Source organism: Hemiscyllium ocellatum, chromosome 1 (assembly GCF_020745735.1).
Source record: "Hemiscyllium ocellatum isolate sHemOce1 chromosome 1, sHemOce1.pat.X.cur, whole genome shotgun sequence".
Taxonomy (NCBI): domain Eukaryota; kingdom Metazoa; phylum Chordata; class Chondrichthyes; order Orectolobiformes; family Hemiscylliidae; genus Hemiscyllium; species Hemiscyllium ocellatum.
Window position 1 is genome coordinate 102753936 of NC_083401.1, and position 21210 is coordinate 102775145.

Sequence of the window (21210 nt, forward strand, 5' to 3'; positions counted from 1 at the left end):
CCCAAAATGCAACTTCGTGTCCATAGTTTTTTGCAGAACCATTTTCTTGGAGACTCTTTCTTTGAAACCTTTTTAGATATTTTGTTTTGCAAAATCCATTTTCTGTTCAAGTCACCTAAGACCTATGTCTCCTTTATAAGTAAAAATGAAAAAGTCCTAATTTTCATTCAAAGATTTATACAAAATAAAAATATTATTTTTATTTAGCAGTAAAAGAGCTTCAATTGTGCACAACACTTGTTCTCAACCGCTATTTTGCCTTAAAATCATAATTTTGTTGCCAATGTGTTGATATTTGTTACCAATATGACATTCAGATATAGATTGTTATAAACAGTAAGTTTAAAATTAATTTTAACATTTTTTCATGTACCATGTGTCCGATTGTGGAATTTGTTTGGCTAACTACTATCGAATATTGCCAATTCTTAAAAACCAGAACTTCAAAAAATCACCAGAAGCCATCAAATTAATACGTTTTCTTGACTATCTGGAATTGTAGATAATTTAAGAGTTTTCGCTTGTTTAAATTACTGTCCTAAGTCCATTTTCTATACTTTAGAAAACAAATTTGGTGGAATTGATAAGGAGACATTAATTTTTGTAAAATTTAGTTATTTAAAAATGTTCCTATTAAATTCATTGTGTACAGATCCTTCTGCACATGGTACTTTTAAAACAATCCAATTAATTCTTGGATGTTATGGTTGCATCTGACATGAATAAAATGGATTTTGAAAAATTATATAGCAAAGAAATTTTAATTGTTTCTTTTATTTTCTGTATAACCAATCAATTTGCTTTTTGACTTTCTCCCATCACATTTTCCATCATTACCTTATCCCTTCCTATTAATTTTGTCTTTGTGTGTACGTCCTAACCCTCTATCTGCTGGGATTAATATAGGTGGCAGTAGGGGAGATTGTGAAGGTGACCAATGGGGAACATCTCCCAGCTGACCTCGTCATTCTGTCGTCAAGGTCAGATTTGATTTAGGGAACATAATACTGTAGCATTTAAAGCAGCAGTGGGTCCTCAAAAGCAGCCCAAAGTGGCTATTTGTAATTCTATTTCAAATGTATTTCAATTCACATTGTGTATCAGATTCCTGCATAAATTTTGATTACTGACAGAAATGACCTTGTCTGGTGGTGATGTAAAAAGGGCCAGGGATAGATTCTTTTAAAAAAAAACAAAAATTTTGCTCCTTGTCTCTAATGCAATGTAGCTTTTTCACTACTGAGATGGGATGAAAGTTCGTCCTGAGACTTCCTCCAATGCTTTTGTCTACAAAATTCTAAAATGCACAAAGGCAAGCCCTCAGGCTTTCAATGGTTTCTGCTTCTGGAAAGTATCTAATCTCTGTTTGCCTCTGCGGCAGCATAGTTGAGACTAAGAACTTTTCTTATTGTTTCTGTTCTGTAATTCTGTAGTGTGGTCAATTGCAGTTGCAATAGATAATTATACACCCAAGTAATCTTCATTGCACTAAGATGTCACAATAATCTATTCCTTGATATACAACAGTCAGAACAAAATTTAACATGAATGTATTCTCCAACTTGAATTTTATTAAATATAAATATCAAAATGTCTAAAGTTCTTTCTGTCTAAGATTGAAGTTCAGAAATCATCCCTTTTTGATCATAATACTCTATAGTGCTTTAATTTTGTCACATCAAAGCTGTATATAGCCATGAACATAGAGCATTACAACACAGTACAGGCCCTCCAGCCCTCGATTTTGCACCAACCTGTGAAATTAATCTGATGCCCATCTAACCTATACTGTTCTGTTATTACCCATATATATGTCCAATACTCATTTAAATGCCCTTAACGTCGACGAGTCTACTACTGTTGCAGGCAAGCCATTCCAAGCCCCTACTACTGAGTGAAGAAACTATCCCTAATATCAATCACAAATCAATTTAAAGCTATGTCCCCTTATTTTAGCCTTCACCATCCAAGGAAAAAGGCACTAACTGTCCACCCTTCTGATTATACGTCTCGATTAAGTCACCTCTCGACCTCCTTCTCTCCAACAGCCTCAGTTCCCTCAGCCTTTCCTTGTAAGACCTCCCTTCCATACCAGACAACATCTTGGTAAATCTCCTCTGAACCCTTTCCAAAGTTTCCACAACCTTCCTATAATGCGATAACCAGAACTGCACACAATACTCCAGGTGCGACCTTACCGGTGTCTTGTACAGCTGAAGCATGACCTTGTGGTTCTGAAACTCAATCCCCCTACCAATAAACACCAACACAGCTTATGCCTTCTTAACAGCCCAGGTGGCAACTTTCAAGGATTTATGCACCTGGACACACAGATCTCTGTTCATCTACAATGCCAAGAATTTCACAATTAGCCCAGTACTCTACATTCCTGTTATTTCTTCTGAAGAGAACTACCTCACAATTTTACGCATGAAACTCCATTTGCCACTTCTCAGCCCAATTCTGCATCTTATCTATGTCCCTTTGTAACCCACAACATTCTTTGGCATTATCCACAACTCTGCCTACCTTAGTGTCAACTGCAAATTTACTAACCCATCCTTCTACACCCCGCATCCAGCTCATTTATAAAAATGACAAACAGCAGTGGCCCCAAAACAGATCCTGCAGCACACCACTGGTAACTGAGCTCCAGCATGAATATATCCCATCAACCACCACCCTCTGTCTTTGAGCTCGCCAATTTCTGGTCCAAACCGCGAAATCATCTTCAGCGCAAAAACTCCATATTTTGTGCAATAGCCTATGGTGTGGAAGCTTTTCAAAAGCCTTACTAAAATCCATATTCACCACATCAATCGCTTTCTCCTCCATCCACTTGTTTGGTCATCACCTCAAAGAACTCCATAAGGTTTGTGAGGTATGACCTACCCTTCACAAAACCATGTTGACTATCCCTAATCAAATTCTTCTTTTCCAGATGATTATAAATCCTATCTCTTACAACCTTTTCCAACACTTTCTCGACGACCGAAGTTTACTGGCCTATAATTACCAGGGTTGTCCAGACTCCCCTTCTTAAGCAAGGGAACAACATTTGCTATCCTACAGTTTTCTGGCACTACCCCTGTTGATAATGATGACGTAAAAATCAAAGCCAAAGGCTCTGCAGTCTCCTCCCTGGCTTCCCAGAGAATCCGAGGATAAATCCTATCCGGCCCAGTCATCTATTTTCAGATCTTCCAAAATTGCTAAGACCTCCTCTTTGTCAACTTCAATCTCATCTAATCTTTTAGCCTGTATTCTCATATTCTCACTAGAATTAGATTCCCTACAGTGTGGAAACAGGCCCTTCGGCCCAACAAGTCCACACCGACTCTCCGAAGAGCAACCCACCCAGACCCATTCCCCAACATTTACCCTTGACTAATCCACCTAACACTATGGGCAATTTAGAATGGTCAACTCACCTAACCTTCACATCTTTGGATTATGGGAGGAAACCGGAGCACCCGGAGGAAACCCACGCAGACACGGGGAGAATGTGCAAACTCCACACATGCGGTTGCCCAAGGCGGGAATTGAACCTGGAGCTGTGAGGCAGCAGTGCTAACCACTGAGCCACCGTGCTGCCCTCCATTGCCCTTTTTCCAATATGAATGCTGACGAAATATATTCGTTAAGTGCTTCCCCTATTTTCTTAGATTCCACGGACAACTTTCCACTGCTACTTCTGATTGGCCCTAATCGTACTCTAGTCATTCTTTTGCTGATATACCTATAGAAGGCCATAGGGTTTTCCTTGATTCTATCTGCCAACAATTTCTCATGCCCCCCCCTCCCCGGCTCCTCTTAGCCCTCTCTTTAGATCTTTTCTGGCTAACTTATAACACTCAAGCCCCCTATCTGAGCCTTCCCACCTAATCCTTACATAAGCCTCCTTCTTCCTCTTGACATGAGTTTCAACTTCTTTAGTAAACCATGCCTCCTCCTCTCAACTTCCTACCTGACTGACAGGTACATACTTACCAAGGACCAGCAGTTTCTGTTTCTTGTATGAGCTCAACGTTTTAACTATGTCTATCCCCTGCAGTTTCCTTCTCCACCTTACCTCCTAAATCTTGCCTCAACGCATCATAATTGCCTTTTCTCCAGTTATACCTCTTTCCCTGCAGTATGTCTGTTTATTTATGTTTAATTATTGCTAAATGTACAGGAAATTATGCATTGAGAAGGTAATACAATAACTGATAGTGAAATCATGAAAAAAAATTCTAGCAATGAAATAAACCATGCCAAAATGATTTCTTGCAGAAATCCAGCTGCTACTACTTACCCTTTAAAGCAAAACATCTTAAAATATTTTAAGGCTGTTTACATCTTGTAATTTAAAGCTGAAGCAAAATTTGCTTTTCTAAAAAAGTTAATTTAATCAATCTTAGCTGTTTTTGGAGATACCCTGTTAAATAGTATATTTCCTAGTGGGCTTTATAATCCCACTGGAGGACCCACTGTACTTTTCTGAATGTTCTCTTTTGCATGTTATTGAATCTATAACTTCTCAGTTTCTGTATTATGTGACAAGCTGCATGTTGCTGTGGCAAATATAACTACTACTATACTGCAATTGCACTTCAGGGTGTTGTAACATACTAATCAGGAAGCTTGCTGCACAGTTCTATTTTTCTGACTTGTATCTGTTAACTGTTGTGTAGCTTCATTGCTGTGTTAACTGATGTGCTTTTATGAAATGTTTTTCTGATTGTTTTATATATACAATTTTGCCTTTTGGATGTTGCTTTCCCTGTCCCACTCCCTTCTGGTTAACAGGTACATAAAATCTTTTCTTGCGCATGTATTATTTGCACGAGCTATTACCCTTATTGCCGTATGCACAAGTTCCCAAGGCACATCTTTCTGAACAATCAAAGAACTGATCCTTCAATATAATTGGCAGTTTGCATTGGTTTAATGAAATCATGAGTTCTTTCCTCCTCCACCTTAAATATCCGTAGGAATAGAATCAGCAAGATGTGTTTAAAGGAATAAGTGCAAAACATTATGAAGTATTTTATTTGTGGTGCAAAACTGTTTAAAACATCTTTGGTTCATTCCACCTACTTTTGTATAACCATTAACTAATTTTGTGCATAATTTAATCAATAAAGTTATATGATTTCAAGAAGTGTTCCAGTATTCCACAGACACTCTTTCTTTTACATGTTCAGTTTATTTTTGAATACTTCCTCTTCAAGTTTTTGCAATTTTAAATACATTGTACTGCAACAAATTTACTGCAACATTTACAAACATAGTTATAATGGTTAGCCATGAGTTTGGTGAGAAACTAAAGATGTCTTTTGAATGAAAAATACTGTATTAATGTAAGGAATGAAAAACAGCACTTGTTCTGTTGGAGTTCATTTCTGTCAGTAAATAAATGCTTCAACTTTGCACATTTTCTGAAATATTTTAAACTGTTCAAATGTTGATAAATTTGTCATTCTCTTTCATGTCAGTGAACCACAGGCAATGTGCTACATTGAAACTTCCAACTTAGATGGAGAAACAAATCTTAAGATCCGTCAGGTAAGATTTTCGGTCTGTGTTAGTATTTGAGAAACATAACTATCCGAACAGTTTCAAATTAAATCAAGTTGTAGGAAAGCCATTTCTTGGTCTCAATTTGGTTTATTTATGAGTAAGTAAAATAACTAAAACTTTGAAAATGTTGAATGTAGCTTGAGCATCTGTTGTAAGAGAAAAAGATTTAAAGTATCATGTTGATGATCTGTTATCACAACTGGAAAAAAATTGGAGATAGACCAGGTAGAAGCAAGTATTGAAGCAATGAATCTGGAAGGCAACCGTCAGGAAAGATCTGTGATATAATGGATGGCGGATTGAATATTGAATAACCTTGCAGCCCATTGCCTCCAATTTCTCCATCAGCATTCATGGGTTTGTCTTACCCCACCAGCAGGACAGACTGGTCTTCTGTGATCTCGCAGTGGTATACAGTCAGCTATACGGCCTAAAGATTATATTACATGTTGCATTCCATAACCTAAAGAATCATTTATTCTACATTAAACACCATTGGAAGAGACACGAAGGGTAGCAAAATTACAGGAAGTACTTTGGATTTCAATGTCCATTGCTAAATGTGATTTGGTACCACCACTATTGAGCCCTTAAAGCATGGACTAGCCACATAAGCATTGAGGCTACAAGATGAGGTAGAGGCCAAGAATTTTGCAGCGAGTAATTAACCTCCTGATCCCCAAAGCCTGTCAACCACCTACAAGGCATAAGCCAGGAGTATGATGGAATAATCCTTATTTGCCTGAATGAGTGCAACTCAATAACTTTGAAACATTGACACCATTCAGGACAAAGCATCTGACTACATTAACACCATATCCAGAAACATACACTCCTCTTTGGGAAGTCACATTGAGGTTGTACAGGTCATTGATGAGGCCTCTTCCAAAATATCATGTCCACTTCTGGTCACCCAGTTGTAGGAAGGATATTATCAAGCTGCAGAGGGTTCAGAAGAGATTTATCAGGATGTTGCCATGTATGGAAGGTAAAGAAAGGCTGGATAGCCCGGGACTTGTTTCACTGGAGTGTAGGAAGTTCAGAGGTGACCTGATAGCAATTAATAAAATAATGAAAGATATAGCTAGAGTTAATGGTAGTTATCTTTTCCATAAGATGGGGATTTCAAGACTAGAGAGCACACAGAGTCATAGAGTTGTACAGCACAGAAACAGACGGGCGACACAGTGGGTGGCACGGTGGCACAATGATTAGCACTGCTGCCTCACAGCACCAGAGACCAGGGTTCAATTCCCGCCTCAGGCGACTGACTGTGTGGAGTTTGCACGTTTTCCCCGTGTCTGCGTGGGTTTCCTCCGGGTGCTCCGGTTTCCTCCCACAGCCCAAAGGTGTGCAGGTCAGGTGACTTGGCCATGCTAAATTGCCCGTAGTGTTAGGTAAAGGGGGGAATGGGTGGGTTGCGCTTCGAAGGGTCGGTGTGGACTTGTTGGGCCGAAGGGCCTGTTTCCACACTGTAATTAATCTAATCTAATCTAATCTAGACCCTTCAGTCCAACTCATCCATGCCGACCCGATATCCTAACCTAATCTAGTCCCATTTGCCAGCACTTGGCCCATATCCCTCTAAACCCTTCCTATATACGCATCGAGGTCCCTTTAAATGTTGTAATTATACCACCCTCCACCACTTCCTCTCGCAGCTCATTCCATGCACGCATCACCCTGTGTGTGTATGGAAGAGTGACAAAGTTGCCGCTTAGGTCCCTTTTAAATCTTTCTCTTCTCACCCTAAACCTATGCCCTCTGGTTCTGGACTCCCCCGTCCTGTGGAAAAGACCTTGTCTGTTTAGCCTATTAATGCCCCTGATGATCTTATGAACCTCTAAGGGTACCCCTCAGCCTCCGACGCTCTAGGAAAACATCCCCAGCCTATTTAACCCCTCCCTGTAGCACAAACCCTCCTGGCAACATCCTTGTAAATTTTTCTGAACCTTTTCAAGGTTCACAACATCCTTCCGATAGGAAGGAGACCAGAATGGCATACAATATTCCAAAAGTGGCCTAACCACTATCCTGTACGGCCGCAACATGACTGTGCAACTCCTGTACTCAATGCTTTGGCCAATAAAGGAAAGTATACTAAACACCTTCTTCACTATCCTATCTACCTGTGACTCCATTTTCAAGGAATTATGAACCTGCACTCCAAGTTCTTTGTTCAGCAATACTCCCCATTAAGTGTATAAATCCTGCTAAGATTTGCCTTTCTGAAATGTAGCACTTCACACTTACCTAAATTAAAATCCATCTGCCACTCCTCGGCCCATTGGCCCACCTGATCAAGATCCCATTGTATTCTGAGGTAAACATCTTCGGTGTCCACTACGGCTCCAAGTTTGATGTCAGCTGAAAACTTACAAACTATACTTCATATGTACACATCCAAGTCATTTATGTAAATGATGAAAAGCAGCGGACCCAGCACTGATCATTGTGGCATTCCACTGGTCACAGACCTCCAGTCTGAAAAGCAACCCTCCACCACCACCCTCTGTCTTGTACCTTCGAGCCATTTCTGTTTTCAAATGGCTAGTTCTCCTTGATTTCTAAGTGATTTAACTTGCCCCATCTACCCTGAGGAACCTTGTCGAATGACTTACTGAAGTCCACATAGATCAAGTCCACAGATCTGCCCTCACCGCTTTGTTACTTTGTCCAAAAACTCGATCAAGTTTGTGAGACATGATTTTCCACTCACAAAGCCATGTGGACTACCACTAATCAGTCCTTGTCTATCCAAATAAATCCTGTCCATCAGAATTCCCTCCAATAACTTGCTCACCAGTGATATCAGGCTCACCGATCTATAGTTTCTTGGCTCTTCCATACCGCTTAAATAGCGACACTACGTTAGCCAACCTCCAGAGTTCCAGCACCTCACTTGTGACGATCAATCCAAATATCTCATCAAGGGGCCCAACAATAATTTCCCTAGCTTCCCACTGAGCTTTAGGGTACATCTGATCAGGTCCTGGGGGTTTATCCACCTTTATGCATTTCAAGACATCCAGCACCATCTCCTGTGTAATATGGACATTTTTCAAGATGTCCCCATCTATTTCCCCACATTCTGTATCTCTCATGACCTTCTCCACAGAAAACACTGATGCAAAGTACTCATTTAGTATCTCTCCCATCTCCTGTAGTTCCACACATAAGCTGTCTTGCTGATCTTTGTGGGGTTGTATTCTTTCCCTTGTTACCTTTTTGTCCTCAATGTATTTATACAATCCCTTTGGATTCTCCTTAACCCTATTTGCCAAAGCTATCTCATGTCTCCTTTTTGCCTCCTGATTTCCATCTTAAATATACGCCTACAGTCTTTAAACTGTTCTAAGGATTCACTCAATCTCTGCTGTCTATACCTGGCGTATGCTTCCTTCTTTTCCTTAACCAAAACCTCAATTTCTCTTGTCATCCAGCATTCCCTTCAACTGCGAGTCTTGCCTTTCACCCTAATAGGAATATACCATCTCTGGACTCTTGTTATCTCATTTTTGAAGGCTTCCCATTTTCCAGCCATCCCTTTACCTGCAAACATCTGTACCCAATCAACTTCTGAACGTTCTTGCCTAATACTGTCCAACTTGGCTTTCCTCCAATTCAGTACTTTAACTTTCAGATCCTGTCTATCCTTTTCCATCACTATTTTAAAATTAATAGAATTATGGTCACTGGAGCCAAAGTGCTCCCCCACTGACTTGCCCTGCCTTATTTCCCAAAAGTACGTGAAGTTATACACATTTAGGAGGTACATCCACATACTGAATCAGAAAATTTTCTTGTACAAACTTAACAAATTCCTCTCCATCTAAGCTGAAAGTGTGTTGCTGGAAAAGCGCAGCAGGTCAGGCAGCATCCAAGGAGCAGGAGAATCGGCGTTTCAGGCATGAGTCCTTCTTTAGGAATTCAGGCTCATGCCCGAAACATCGATTCTCCTGCTTCTTGGATGCTGCCTGACCTGCTGCGCTTTTCCAGCAACACATTTTCAGCTCTGATCTCCAGCGTCTGCAATCCTCACATCCTCTCCATCTAAACCCTTAACATTATGGCAGTCCCAGTCTATGTTGTAAAGTTGAAATCCTCTACCACAGCTATTCTTACAGGTAACTGAGATCTCCTTACAAATTTGTGTCTCAATTTCCCACTGACTACTGGGGAGTCTATAGTACAATCCTGCTAAGGTGATCATCCCTCTCTTATTTCTCAATTCCACCCAAATAACTTCCCTGCATGTATTCCCAGAATATCCTCCTGAAGTAATGCTGTCCCTTATCAAAAATGCTTCTCCTCCACCTCTCTCTCACCTCCCCTCCCAACCCCCAATAGCATGTCTATCCTGGAACATTAAGCTTCTAGTCCTGTCCAGCCCTGAACCACACCTCTGTAGTTGCTATACTATCCCAGTCCCATGTTCCCAATTATGCCCTGAGTTCATCTGCCTTCCCTGTTAGACCTCTTCTGTTGAAATAAGTGCAGTTTATTTTATCAGTCTGACCACATTCTATGCTTTGTTCCTAACTGTTTGACTTGCTCCTTTTCCCAACTGTACCAGTCTCAGATTGATCTCTTTCCTCACTATCTCCTTGCTTTCTGCCTCCACCCTCCCATCTTACTAGTTTAAATCCTCCCAAGCAGCTCTCGCAAATCTCCCTGCCAGTGTATTAATCCCCTTCCAATTAAAGTGCAATCCATCCTTCTTGTATAGGTCACTTCTGCCCCAGAAGAGATTCCAGTGATCCAAAAATGTGAACCCTTCTCCCATGCACCGGCTCCTCAGCCATGCATTCATCTGTTTTAACCTCCAATTCCTGCCCTCATTAACTTACAGCACTGGGGGTAATCCAGATATTACTACCCTCAAGGATCTCCTTTTTTAAGTTCCTGCCTTACCTCCTATATTCTCCCTTCAGAATCTCATCCTTTTCCCTTCCTATGTTGTTAGTTCCAATGTACCTCCTGCTGGTCTCACTTTCCTTTGAGAATATCCAGCACTCTCTCTGAGATAGCCTTGATCCCGACACCAGGGAGGCAGCACGCAATTGTGGTTTCTTGCTATTGGCCGCAGAAATATCTCTCTGTGCCTCTGACTAGAGAGTCCCCTATCGCAATCGATCACTCGGAACCTGGTGTACTCCTCATTACTTTAGAGTCGATGTCAGTACCAGAAACTTGGCTGTTTGTGCTACATTCACCTGAAAGTCCATCACCCCTTACTTTTTCCAAAACCGTATACTTCTTTAAGATGGCGATAGCCACAGGAGACCTCTTCTCCTACCTTTCCTGGCAGTAACCCATCTACCTGACTGTATCTGCAGCTTTTCTCCCTTTCTATAAATGCCATCCATCACACCCCCAGCTCCAGTAAATTCCTCATTGCCTCTGAATGCCACTCCAACCAATCCATGCAATCTGATAGGATTCGCCACGTTACACTTAGTGTAGACATAATGATCCATAACATGGAAACTCTCTCTAATCTCTCTCATCCAACAGGAAGAGCATGTCATCTACGAAAGACCATCTTTGCAATTTAACAATCTATAGACCCAGAAAATAGCACATACTTACTGCTCTTAAAAAAATTACTTCAGGCTAACTTAGTACCTATGTTTTATATTTTTAAATTTTAATTAGGATACAGATCTATATAACATATAACCAAAAAGCACCCACTCTACTCACTATTAAAAGAAGACAACAAGGTTATATTTAAAATCATGCACTTACCTGCTCCTGTATCATGGGCTCTCCCACACACATTTCTCCAAGGTTAACTGAGAATTTGTTAATTGTTCATTTTTCTTAGATGCACTCTGATGTCCAGAAATACTTGAACTCAAACAGGAGAAGCAGTAGTTGTGCAGGTTCACTGCTGTGTCAGACAGCAGCGTAGTTATCTTCCTCGATCTCGCTGTCTCGCGCGCTCTCTCTCTCTCGCTCTCTCTCTCACTGACCATGTGGTGTCTCTTCCTCCTTTTTAAACTGCTGTTGTTTATTTCTCCTCAATGTTTGAAAACAATGCAACCGATTATAAAACAGTAATTACTGCTCATGGAATTGACGAAATCAGCTCCAACACCTAAAATACCTCAAAAAATGAGAGCTCTTAGAGCCATAGTTTTGTCCCATCATCCATCTTGGATTACCCATGAGAGGAGAGGGATTTAATAAAGACATGAGGCAAAGTTTTTACACAGGGTGGTTCATGTGTGTAATGAACTTCCTTAGGAAGTGATGGGTGCAGGTACAATTACAACGTTTAAAAGATGTTTGGATCGATGCATGAAAAGGAAACGTTTGGAGGGTTACGGGGCAGGAGCAGGCAGGTGGGACTAGTTTAATTTGGGATTATTTTTGACATAGATTGTTTGGACCGAAGGGTCTGTTTCTGCGCTCTATGCCTCCTGATACTGATACACCATGGCAGCAGTGTTTGCGATCGACAAGATTAACTGCAGAAATTCATCAAAGCTCCATAGACAGTACCATTCTAATTCTTGACCATTATCATCTAGAAGGATAAGGGCAGCAGACACATGGCAGCATCACCATCTTCATGTTTCCCTCGAAGCCACCATCCATGGAAATATGTCACTGTTCCTTCATTGTTTCCAGGTCAAAACCATGGAACTCCCTCCTTGACACCATTGTGTGTATACCTCTTCCATATAGCTGCAGCAATTCAAGGAGGCAGCTCACTACAACCTTTTCAAGGGTAACTAGGGATGAGCAATAAATGGTCACCCAGCCAATAGATCATAATAGCCCAATTATTTTCTTCATACCTTTGTCCTTCGAGGTGGCAGTGGTTGTGGGTTTGGAAGGTGCAGTTTGAGGAATCTTGATGAATCAGCAGTGTTATCTTGTAGATGGTACCAAGTCACTACTGAGTACTGAGAGAACCTCCCACCATTTGTAGTTCCAAAACTTACCATGTCTCTCTCAAGCTGTTAGGACAGAACATATCCATGAATTATGATGAGAGAAACTTGGAGTTTGACAATGAAGCATTTTGTATTTAATCCTTCTTGCCTTCCACCATCTTGCAGCTGCTTTTATACAAGTATACAGCTTGACAACATGGAAAACAGTCTATCATATCCTCAAAGTTCTGATTAAGTCCAATCATACCGATCGCTAATTCATTAGCGTCGACTTGGTGCTATCAAGCAACACTTACTCAATGATGACCACTCACTGATGCTTCATTTGAGTTTTGTCACGAATAGAATCACTATAGGCTTGGTCCAGATATGGACAAAAGCTGAAAACCCAAATGTCACTGCTGTTGACATTGACATAAGAGTGTAAGAAATTCAAGCAACAGTAGGTCATATGACCCCTCAAGCTTGCCCTGCTATTCAACAAGGTCATGGCCAATTTGCTTCAGGCCTCAACTCCTCCACCTTGTCAAACCAGCATTGTCATCAAATACAAACTCAAAGAACTGTAGATGCTGTAATTCAGAAACAAAAAGGAGTGACTGTAAAAGCTCAGGAGATCTGGCAGCATCTGTGAAAAGAAATTAGAGTTAACATTTTGGGTCTGGGCACCCTTCCTCAGAACTCAGTTCTGATGCTGCTAGATCTGCAGAGCTTTTCCAGCAACTTCTGTATTTGTTTCAGCATTGTCATCATCTCCCTGGTATTTCAAAACACTGTCTACCTCCTATTTAAATAGCTCTAATGACTTAGCCTTCTCAGCACTGTGGGTGGAGAATTTCAGCATTCACTGCCCTCTGGGAGAAGACATTTGATTGAGTCTATGATTTGTGATGATGCTATGGCTTTAAGAAGTAGATTTTATTCCTTTTTTAATGGAGGGGTTGAGACAGAGTATTGAGTACAGGAGTTGGAAGGGCATGTTACAGCTATACAGGACATTAAGGTGGTAAAAACAATGAATGCAGATGCTGGAAACCAGATTCTGGATTAGTGGTGCTGGAAGAGCACAGCAGTTCGGGTAGCATCTAAAGTGCAGCGAAATCGATGTTTCAGGCATTAGTTAGGCCACTGTTGGAATATTGTGTGCAGTTCTAGTCTCCTTCCTATTGGAAAGATGTTGTGAAACTTGAAAGGGTTCAGCAAAGATTTACAAGGATGTTGCCAGGGTTGGAGGATTTGAGCTATAAGGAGAGGTTGAATAGGCTGGGGCTGTTTTCCCTGGAGCATCAGAGGCTGAGGCTGAGGGGTGACCTTATAGAGGTTTATAAAATCTTTGGGGGGGGCGTGGATAGGATAAATAGACAAAGTCTTTTCACTGGGTGGGGGAATCCAGAACTAGAGGGCATAGGTTCAGGGTGAGAGGGGAAAGATATAAAAGAGACCTAAGGGGCAACCTTTTCATGTACCACCCTCTGCATATATGGAATGAGCTGCCAGAGGAAGAGGTGGAGGCTAAGACAATTGCAACATTTAAAAGGCATTTGGATGGGTATATGAATAGGAAAGGTTTGGAAGGATATGGGGTGGGTGCTGGCAGGTGGGACTAGATTCTGTTAGGATATCTGTTCGATATGGATGATTTGGACTCGAGGGTCTGTTTTAGTGCTCTACATTTCTATGACTATGACTCTATAATGGTGAGGCTTTAAGTTTTTTTTTAAAAGTTGGAACAATAGAAGCAGCATGAAGGAATGGGGTCAAGTTCCCACAGAACCAGGACTTTTGTTTTCACTTTCAGTAGCTGTTGAGGTTTGGAAGCTGCTGTACATCCCTCCCTGCTGCAGCAATATGTCTGACCTCTCTCACTTTCTGAACTTTCTCTTAATGCTTGTCCTTCTTGGACTGGAGATTTGTATGAGACACAATCTATTTGACTGAATTTGCCTTTGCCAATAGTGTGTTTATGGGATGTTACAGTTTTGAGGTGGCTGTTGAGTAGTTAATCTGTTATTCTATTAAGTTTTCCTGAGTTGTTATTCCAATTCTTTGTTTTGTTTCTATTTTAACTGTAGTGTAAGAACAAAGTCGGTTTTACTTCAAGCTTGGTAGTTTGAATAATTGAATTGCACCTGGAACATAATGCTTTACATTTTCCTTAAAACAAAATTGGGGTCTAGGATATGCAACTATATTTTGAGGGGGTTTGGTCTTTTCCACAATAATTTTAAATGTGTGCCCTTTTATTCTGTAAATATGCTCCCCAACTCCAGGCAAGATATCTCTGTGTACCACGTTTTGGAGTCTTTCTCTGTTTAAATAACAGTCAACTTTTTAATTCTTGCTACCAAAATGTTTTGCCTCATAAATGGATACATGAGAAGATTGCTTTCAACTAATATCTCTTGGTGGTATAGCATTATATCCTCTGTTTAGTTTTTAACTGTGCCATGCAAATTAGGAAATGGCCAAATTTGATTTCTACCTTTCACCATTCATCTAGGGTAGCATTAATTATATTATAATTGATCGATGTGTCTAAGAATTGTTAAAATCTGCTGAGGTTCTCAGGTGGAAGAGAAGTGTTTCAGGGTAAGTTTGATTGCTTGCTGATATTCACTGTCTGGGCTAGGAACTGAAGAAGAGGCACTTGAACAAGGAATATATTTGCAAATGGTACTATCCCAGGCTACATTGGTACCTTCAGACAAAGGTGCAATTATAAGTGGAAGAATATATATGTTTATGTATATATCGTGCATTCTAAGATACGGAGTGGCATGGGAACAAGAGAGAATATACACTTTTCTGGTGAATTAGTGGCAAATGTCGATCTGTTCTGTATGGTTTGCTGGAAAACACAGGTTTTTGAATCAAAATTAACTTGAAATTATGAGCACTTGAAACTTTGGCTGAATACTTGTTTTGTATACGATCACTGAGGAATAAAGTAGTCGATCATGATGCTCGGACCATACTATAGCCTTACCCTGTTTGAAGTGCTGTAACCTACAGGGGTATGCTGGAACATGGGATTAGATTGGATATCTCTTTGTGCTAGGCACTGAAGATTTGAAAGGTCATCTTCTGTGATGTAAAGTTTTTCATGGTTTTACTGTTTGAACATGAAGAATCAACATAATGAGCAATCAGTTCTACATTTTAAAGCCACGGAAAGTTCTGTAAGAAATCACCAAGTATAACAGACTGAAAAAATATATTATTCTACTTTGTGTTGCACTAAAATGCACTGGATTTGACTGGCATGTTACATGGTTCTATGGGAATTCAATAACAATTTTATTTTTGGCACTCCATGAACCAACATCATCTAGCTACCTAACTAAACTAAAATTAAGATTAACACATCATATATTAATAATAAAAATTGAAAGATAATAATCAATAATAAGATTTTAATGATAAGTAAATTTCCGATTTTCTTTTCTTCTCAAGGGTCTACCTCAGACAGCAGAGCTAAAAGATATTGATAGTTTGATGAATTTATCTGGGAAACTTGAGTGTGAAAGTCCTAATCGGCACTTGTATGACTTTGTGGGCAATATTCGCTTTGATGGAAAAAGGTAAAGTAAACTGAAGGAAAAGCTGCACTCATTTTCTGCTCAGAATGGTATCTGCAAATGTGTAACTACTGATTAAAGGGAATAAATGTTGCTTTCATCAATGTTTAAATCTTGAGAGGAGAACTTTCTGTACTCTCATTTACAAGCAGCCAATGCTGTAATCCTTATCTTTTCTAGAGTTCTGCAAAAATTAGTACTATTAATATTGTTCCTTTTTTAAAGCAATGCATTGTTTTTGCAATTATCTTAAATATTTTTGAGCGTGACCTCATGTTACCTTCTGCTAATTTATCTTTCATCATTGGTATTTTATTTCCTCGGTGAGTCAAGTTGTTTCTTCCATTTATCTTGCATTAGGTTTGATAGGCTATTATGTATTGTTGTCCAGCTGCCACTGTTCATTTGTAGATAGTCTAAGGATCAAATCCCTAAGATCACTTGCTGAAGGAGATGTTAATTGACTGACTCAGTTGGTAGAGTTGTAGCTCCCTCCATTGCACCTTGTGTGGCACCATTGCCATCATGTTCTGTTTATCCAGAAGTCCCTTTCAGAACACAGGCAAAGATAAAATACCTTATTTTCAAAAATATGTGATATAAAATTTGTTAAAGTACATGACAGAATAATTAAAAGTTGACATGACAAAAAGTGCAATATGCATCAATTTCTTTAATTACAGCCCATGAAATGTCTTACTGACCTTGCTATTACAGGTTACATTTGCAATGAATATTTTCATTACGTTCTCTGGTGCATTTTTTCCAAAGAGCTTCATGTAGGTGCCAATTCCTTGGAGATACAAAAACACTCGGCTTTATTTTCATTTTCATCCCGGACAAAGGGTGTAGAGGCAGGAGCTCTCCTGTTTTCAAAAACTGACCTTTAAAATTGGCCACACACACTTCAGGCTTTTGGTCTGGGTATGCAGGTTGGATTCCGAGTGAGACCTAGAGATCTGCCTGGTTCCTGAAACGCCCGTCTTGGGACTCCAGCATTGTAAATAACATTGAGATTACAAAAAGAAACCTCCCTTTTTCTCTCGCTTTCGCTCTCGCTCTCTCCCCCTATAATAACCATGCCTCTGCGCTCACCCCATAGCTCCTCAAATTACTTGTGCCATGTCCATTTAGCCAATCCTGCATGGCCTCTCTCACTCCTGTGACATTATATCCAATCCTGCATGACCCTTCAGATCATCGTGTCATCTTATGCCCATCTCTCATGGCCCCTTATACTGCATATGTCCCCAGTGATACTGGCATTTCATAGCCCCATGCCAACTTAGCACAATGCATCCACTACCCAGTACCCTATGCCCTTCTCTCTCAATACTATTACTTTAGTTGCCCAGCCTGGGCATTAATCAGAAGAGATCTTGACAGAAGTAAAATTACTAGTTTATTAAGGATGTCACTTTTGAAGCAAAACACTTTTCTATTGACACAAATCAAATCATCAGCCAATTTGAGACAACAAATTCCTGATGAAAATAAACATGGCACTTTAGTATTCCGTGACTTATCCTGAAAAGAGTATTTTGTAATTACTACCTTATGTCAAGAAATGTTTCTCTCAGCTAGTTAAAAGGCTTAAATCAGTAAATATTTGTGTTCATTAAGCAGCTGTCACTAGCTATTAATATATCCCTGAATGATAGTTTTGGGAATCAGTCATGCAACATAAACCTGACGATAATTTTATGTAGATGGGTTCTGTCAAATAATTAGCCACACTCTCTTTCAACTGAATAAATTTCTTTTTTAGACAGTTTCTTGACAACTTGGCCAGTCTCAATGAGTTTATTCACTTGTTGCATACAGCCATGACCTTTCAGTCCCAAAGGCTGTCTGACCTCTCCCAAAGCATATTTATTCTCCACCAAAAATGTCCCAGGACTAGATCCAAAGAGGTACCCATCTGGGTTGACAGTGTGCTCACTGAGCTGGAAGGTTTGTTTTCAGACATTTTTGTCACCATACTAGATGATATCATCAGTGAGCCTCTGGTGAAGAGCTGGTGTTATGTCTCACTTTCTATTTGTGTCTTGGTCTCTTAAGGTGGATAATATTATTTCCAGTTCTTTTTCTCAGAGGATGGTAAATGGGGTCCAAGTCAATGTATTTATTGATGGAGTTCTGGTTAGATCTCCAGGAATTCCAGTGTTTGTCTCTGTTTAGCTTACCCTAGGATGCATGTGTTGTCCCAGTCAAAGTGGTGTCCTCCTTCATCTATACATAAGGATACGAGTGATAGTGGGTTATGTTTTTGTGGCTAGTTGGTGTTCACATATCCTGGTGGCTAGTTTTCTACCCATCTGTCTGATGTAGTCTTCGTTACAATCCTTGAATGATATTTTATAAATGACATTCGTTTTGCTGGTTGTTTGTATTGAGTCCTTTAGGTTCATTAGCCTCTGTTTAAGTGTGTTGGTAGTTTTGTGGGCTACCACGATGCCAAAGGGTCTGAGTAGTCTGGAAGTCATTGCAGAGATGTCTTTGATGTATGGCAATATGGCTAGGGTTTCTGGGTGCATTGTCTGTCTTTTTGGGTTTGTTGTGAAATCGGCAGACTGTGTTTATTGGGTAGGCAAAAGTGGTAGCTCACAAAACACCCAACACACTTAAACAGTGGCTGATGAACCTATTGTTATGAAGATGTGGGTACCTTTTTAAGAAAGTTAAAAGCTCGCAGAACTATCTGACAGTATCAAGTGTTCTCAACAAGATGCAATGTAGCATGTGGTCTAGCAGTTAGTGCAGCTGGTTGTTTGGAAAGAGAAACAGATTTGAACGAAGCCAATCAGTTTAAATTATACCCAAAAAAAAACAAACTCCAATCAAGTTTGAATTTAGTATATTGGCAATCTTAAAAGCCAATGAAACAATCCGATGCTGTGGGGGTATAAGACCAGGGAAAATCGAATAGTTGGCAGGAGAACTGCCATGCCACCAGCATGTAGACTGTACAAAAAATAGCTGTTTTAAAGGTGCCTTTATCAATCGGTGACTTGTGTAGCATAATCCCTAAGAAGAAAAGAAGGCACAGGAAGATCCAAATAGAGTGGGTGGCACAGTGGTTAGCACTGTTGCCTCTCAGCGCCTGAGACCCGGGTTCAATTCCCGACTCAGGTGACTGACTGTGTGGAGTTTGCACGTTCTCCCCGTGTCTGCGTGAGTTTCAACCGGGTGCTCCGGTTTCCTCCCACAGTCCAAAGATGTGCGGGTCAGGTGAATTGGCCATGCTAAATTGCCCGTAGTGTTAGGTAAGGGGTAAATGTAGGGGTATGGGTGGGTTGCGCTTCGGCGGGTCGGTGTGGACTTGTTGGGCCGAAGGGCCTGTTTCCACACTGTAAATCTAATCTAATCGGGGCGGCACGGTGGCACAGTGGTTAGCACTGCTGCCTCACAGCGCCAGGGACCTGGGTTCAATTCCCGCCTCAGGCGACTGACTGTGTGGAGTTTGCACGTTCTCCCCGTGTCTGCGTGGGTTTCTTCCAGGTGCTCCGGTTTCCTCCCACAGTCCAAAGATGTGCGGGTCAGGTGAATTGGCCATGCTAAATTGCCCGTAGTGTTAGGTAAGGGGTATATGTAGGGGTATGGGTGGGTTGCGCTTCGGCGGGTCGGTGTGGACTTGTTGGGCCGAAGGGCCTGTTTCCACACTGGAAGTAATCTTAAAAAAAAAAGATTCGACAGCTGGCTGGTTTTGAAAACTTGTATTTTTGGTAAATCTTAATTGGCAGAGTTTTATCAGACTAGTATTATAGAAGCGAATGTAAAAGATAGGTTAGAGGAGAGAGTTGTAAATAGTTGTTAGGTTAATTATTCTCTGTTATACTTTAAGAAATAAAGTTATTAATTTTTACTTTAAATAGTTCTTGGCCTCTCAAATTTTCAGATTTACTGCACAGGATAAATCTTTTCTGTGTGATAATTTAAATTAAGTAGGAAGGTTTACCCCATGTCGTAACACTTTACAAACAACCAGCAAAACTAATATAACTTGCAAAATACTGTGTAAGGACTGTAACAAACGCTACATCGGTCAGACAGGCAAAATTAGGCATCAGGATACGTGAATACCAACTAGCCACCAAAAGACATGACCAGCTTACAAACAGATGAAGAAAGATACCACTTCGATGGGCCAACACGTCCATTCTAGGACAGGCTAAACAGGCACACGCATGGGAATTCCTAGAAGCTTGGCACTCCAACCAGAACTCTCTCAATAAACACATTGATTTGGATCCCATCTATCATCCCCTGAGAAAAATAACCAGAAATGATATCACCCACCTTAAGAGACCAAGGCACACTAATAGAAAGCATTTCACTTGAGGCTCACTGATGAAGTTACCTAGTATGGTGACGAAACGTCTGAAACCAAACCTTCTAGCCCAGTGAGCAAACTTACAATGTGAACCTCAACCTGAGCTACAAATCTTCTTGAAAGCCAGGTACCCATCCATTCCAAAAAGTTTGGCATATGGGTATTTGTCCAACATTATAAAGTTAGTGCTGGATAAGCTAAACAGGTCTGATAGTATCATTGGAGAAAGAAAAACAGTTTATCTGGTATGGCCTTTCTTCAGAAGAGTCATAAATCCTGATAGATTGGGAAAAATTGATGTCGAAAGCGACTTAGATGTCTTTGTACATCAGTCATTGAAAGCAATTATGTAACGAGCATTGAGAAAACATATGGTGTTGACCTGCATTGCACGAATGTTTGAGTACAGCTGTACAGAGGCTTGGTGAGATCACATGTATTTTGTGCAATTTTGCTCTCTTTGCCTAAGTAAAGATATATTTGCCATAGAGGAGTGCAACAAATCTTCACTGGTCTGATTTCTGAGATGGTGAGTTTATTGTTTGAAGAAAAGTAGGGTTGACTGCATGCACTGGAGTTTGGAATAATGAGAGGCAATCTTATTGAAATATATAAAACTCGGTCAAGGCTGGTTAGGCGGGATGCAGGAATGGTGTTACCCAGACCCCCCTGGTCTTGGGATATGAGATAGGCTACTTTGGACTGAGATGAGGAAAAATGCCTTCAGTCAGAGGCTGTTAAATCTGTAGAATTCTTTACCATCGAAGGCCGTGGAAATCAAGTCACTGAATATACTTAGGAAAGAAGTAGGTGGTTTTTCTGGAAG

At 40.4% G+C, this 21210-nt stretch overlaps 1 protein-coding gene across 4 annotated transcripts in view; it reads left to right on the forward strand.

Moving 5' to 3' along the window:
• atp8a1 (ATPase phospholipid transporting 8A1) overlaps window positions 1-21210 on the forward strand; it is a 345629-nt gene that overhangs the window by 97373 nt on the left and 227046 nt on the right. For 3 of the 4 annotated variants that reach the window (XM_060824479.1, XM_060824506.1, XM_060824496.1), the window contains 2 exons: window positions 5481-5550; window positions 15927-16054. In XM_060824479.1, coding sequence (XP_060680462.1) covers window positions 5481-5550; window positions 15927-16054 — 198 coding nt within the window. Of the gene's footprint in view, window positions 1-906; window positions 981-5480; window positions 5551-15926; window positions 16055-21210 lie in introns of all 4 variants that reach the window. The other variant, XM_060824487.1, reaches the window with a different exon arrangement.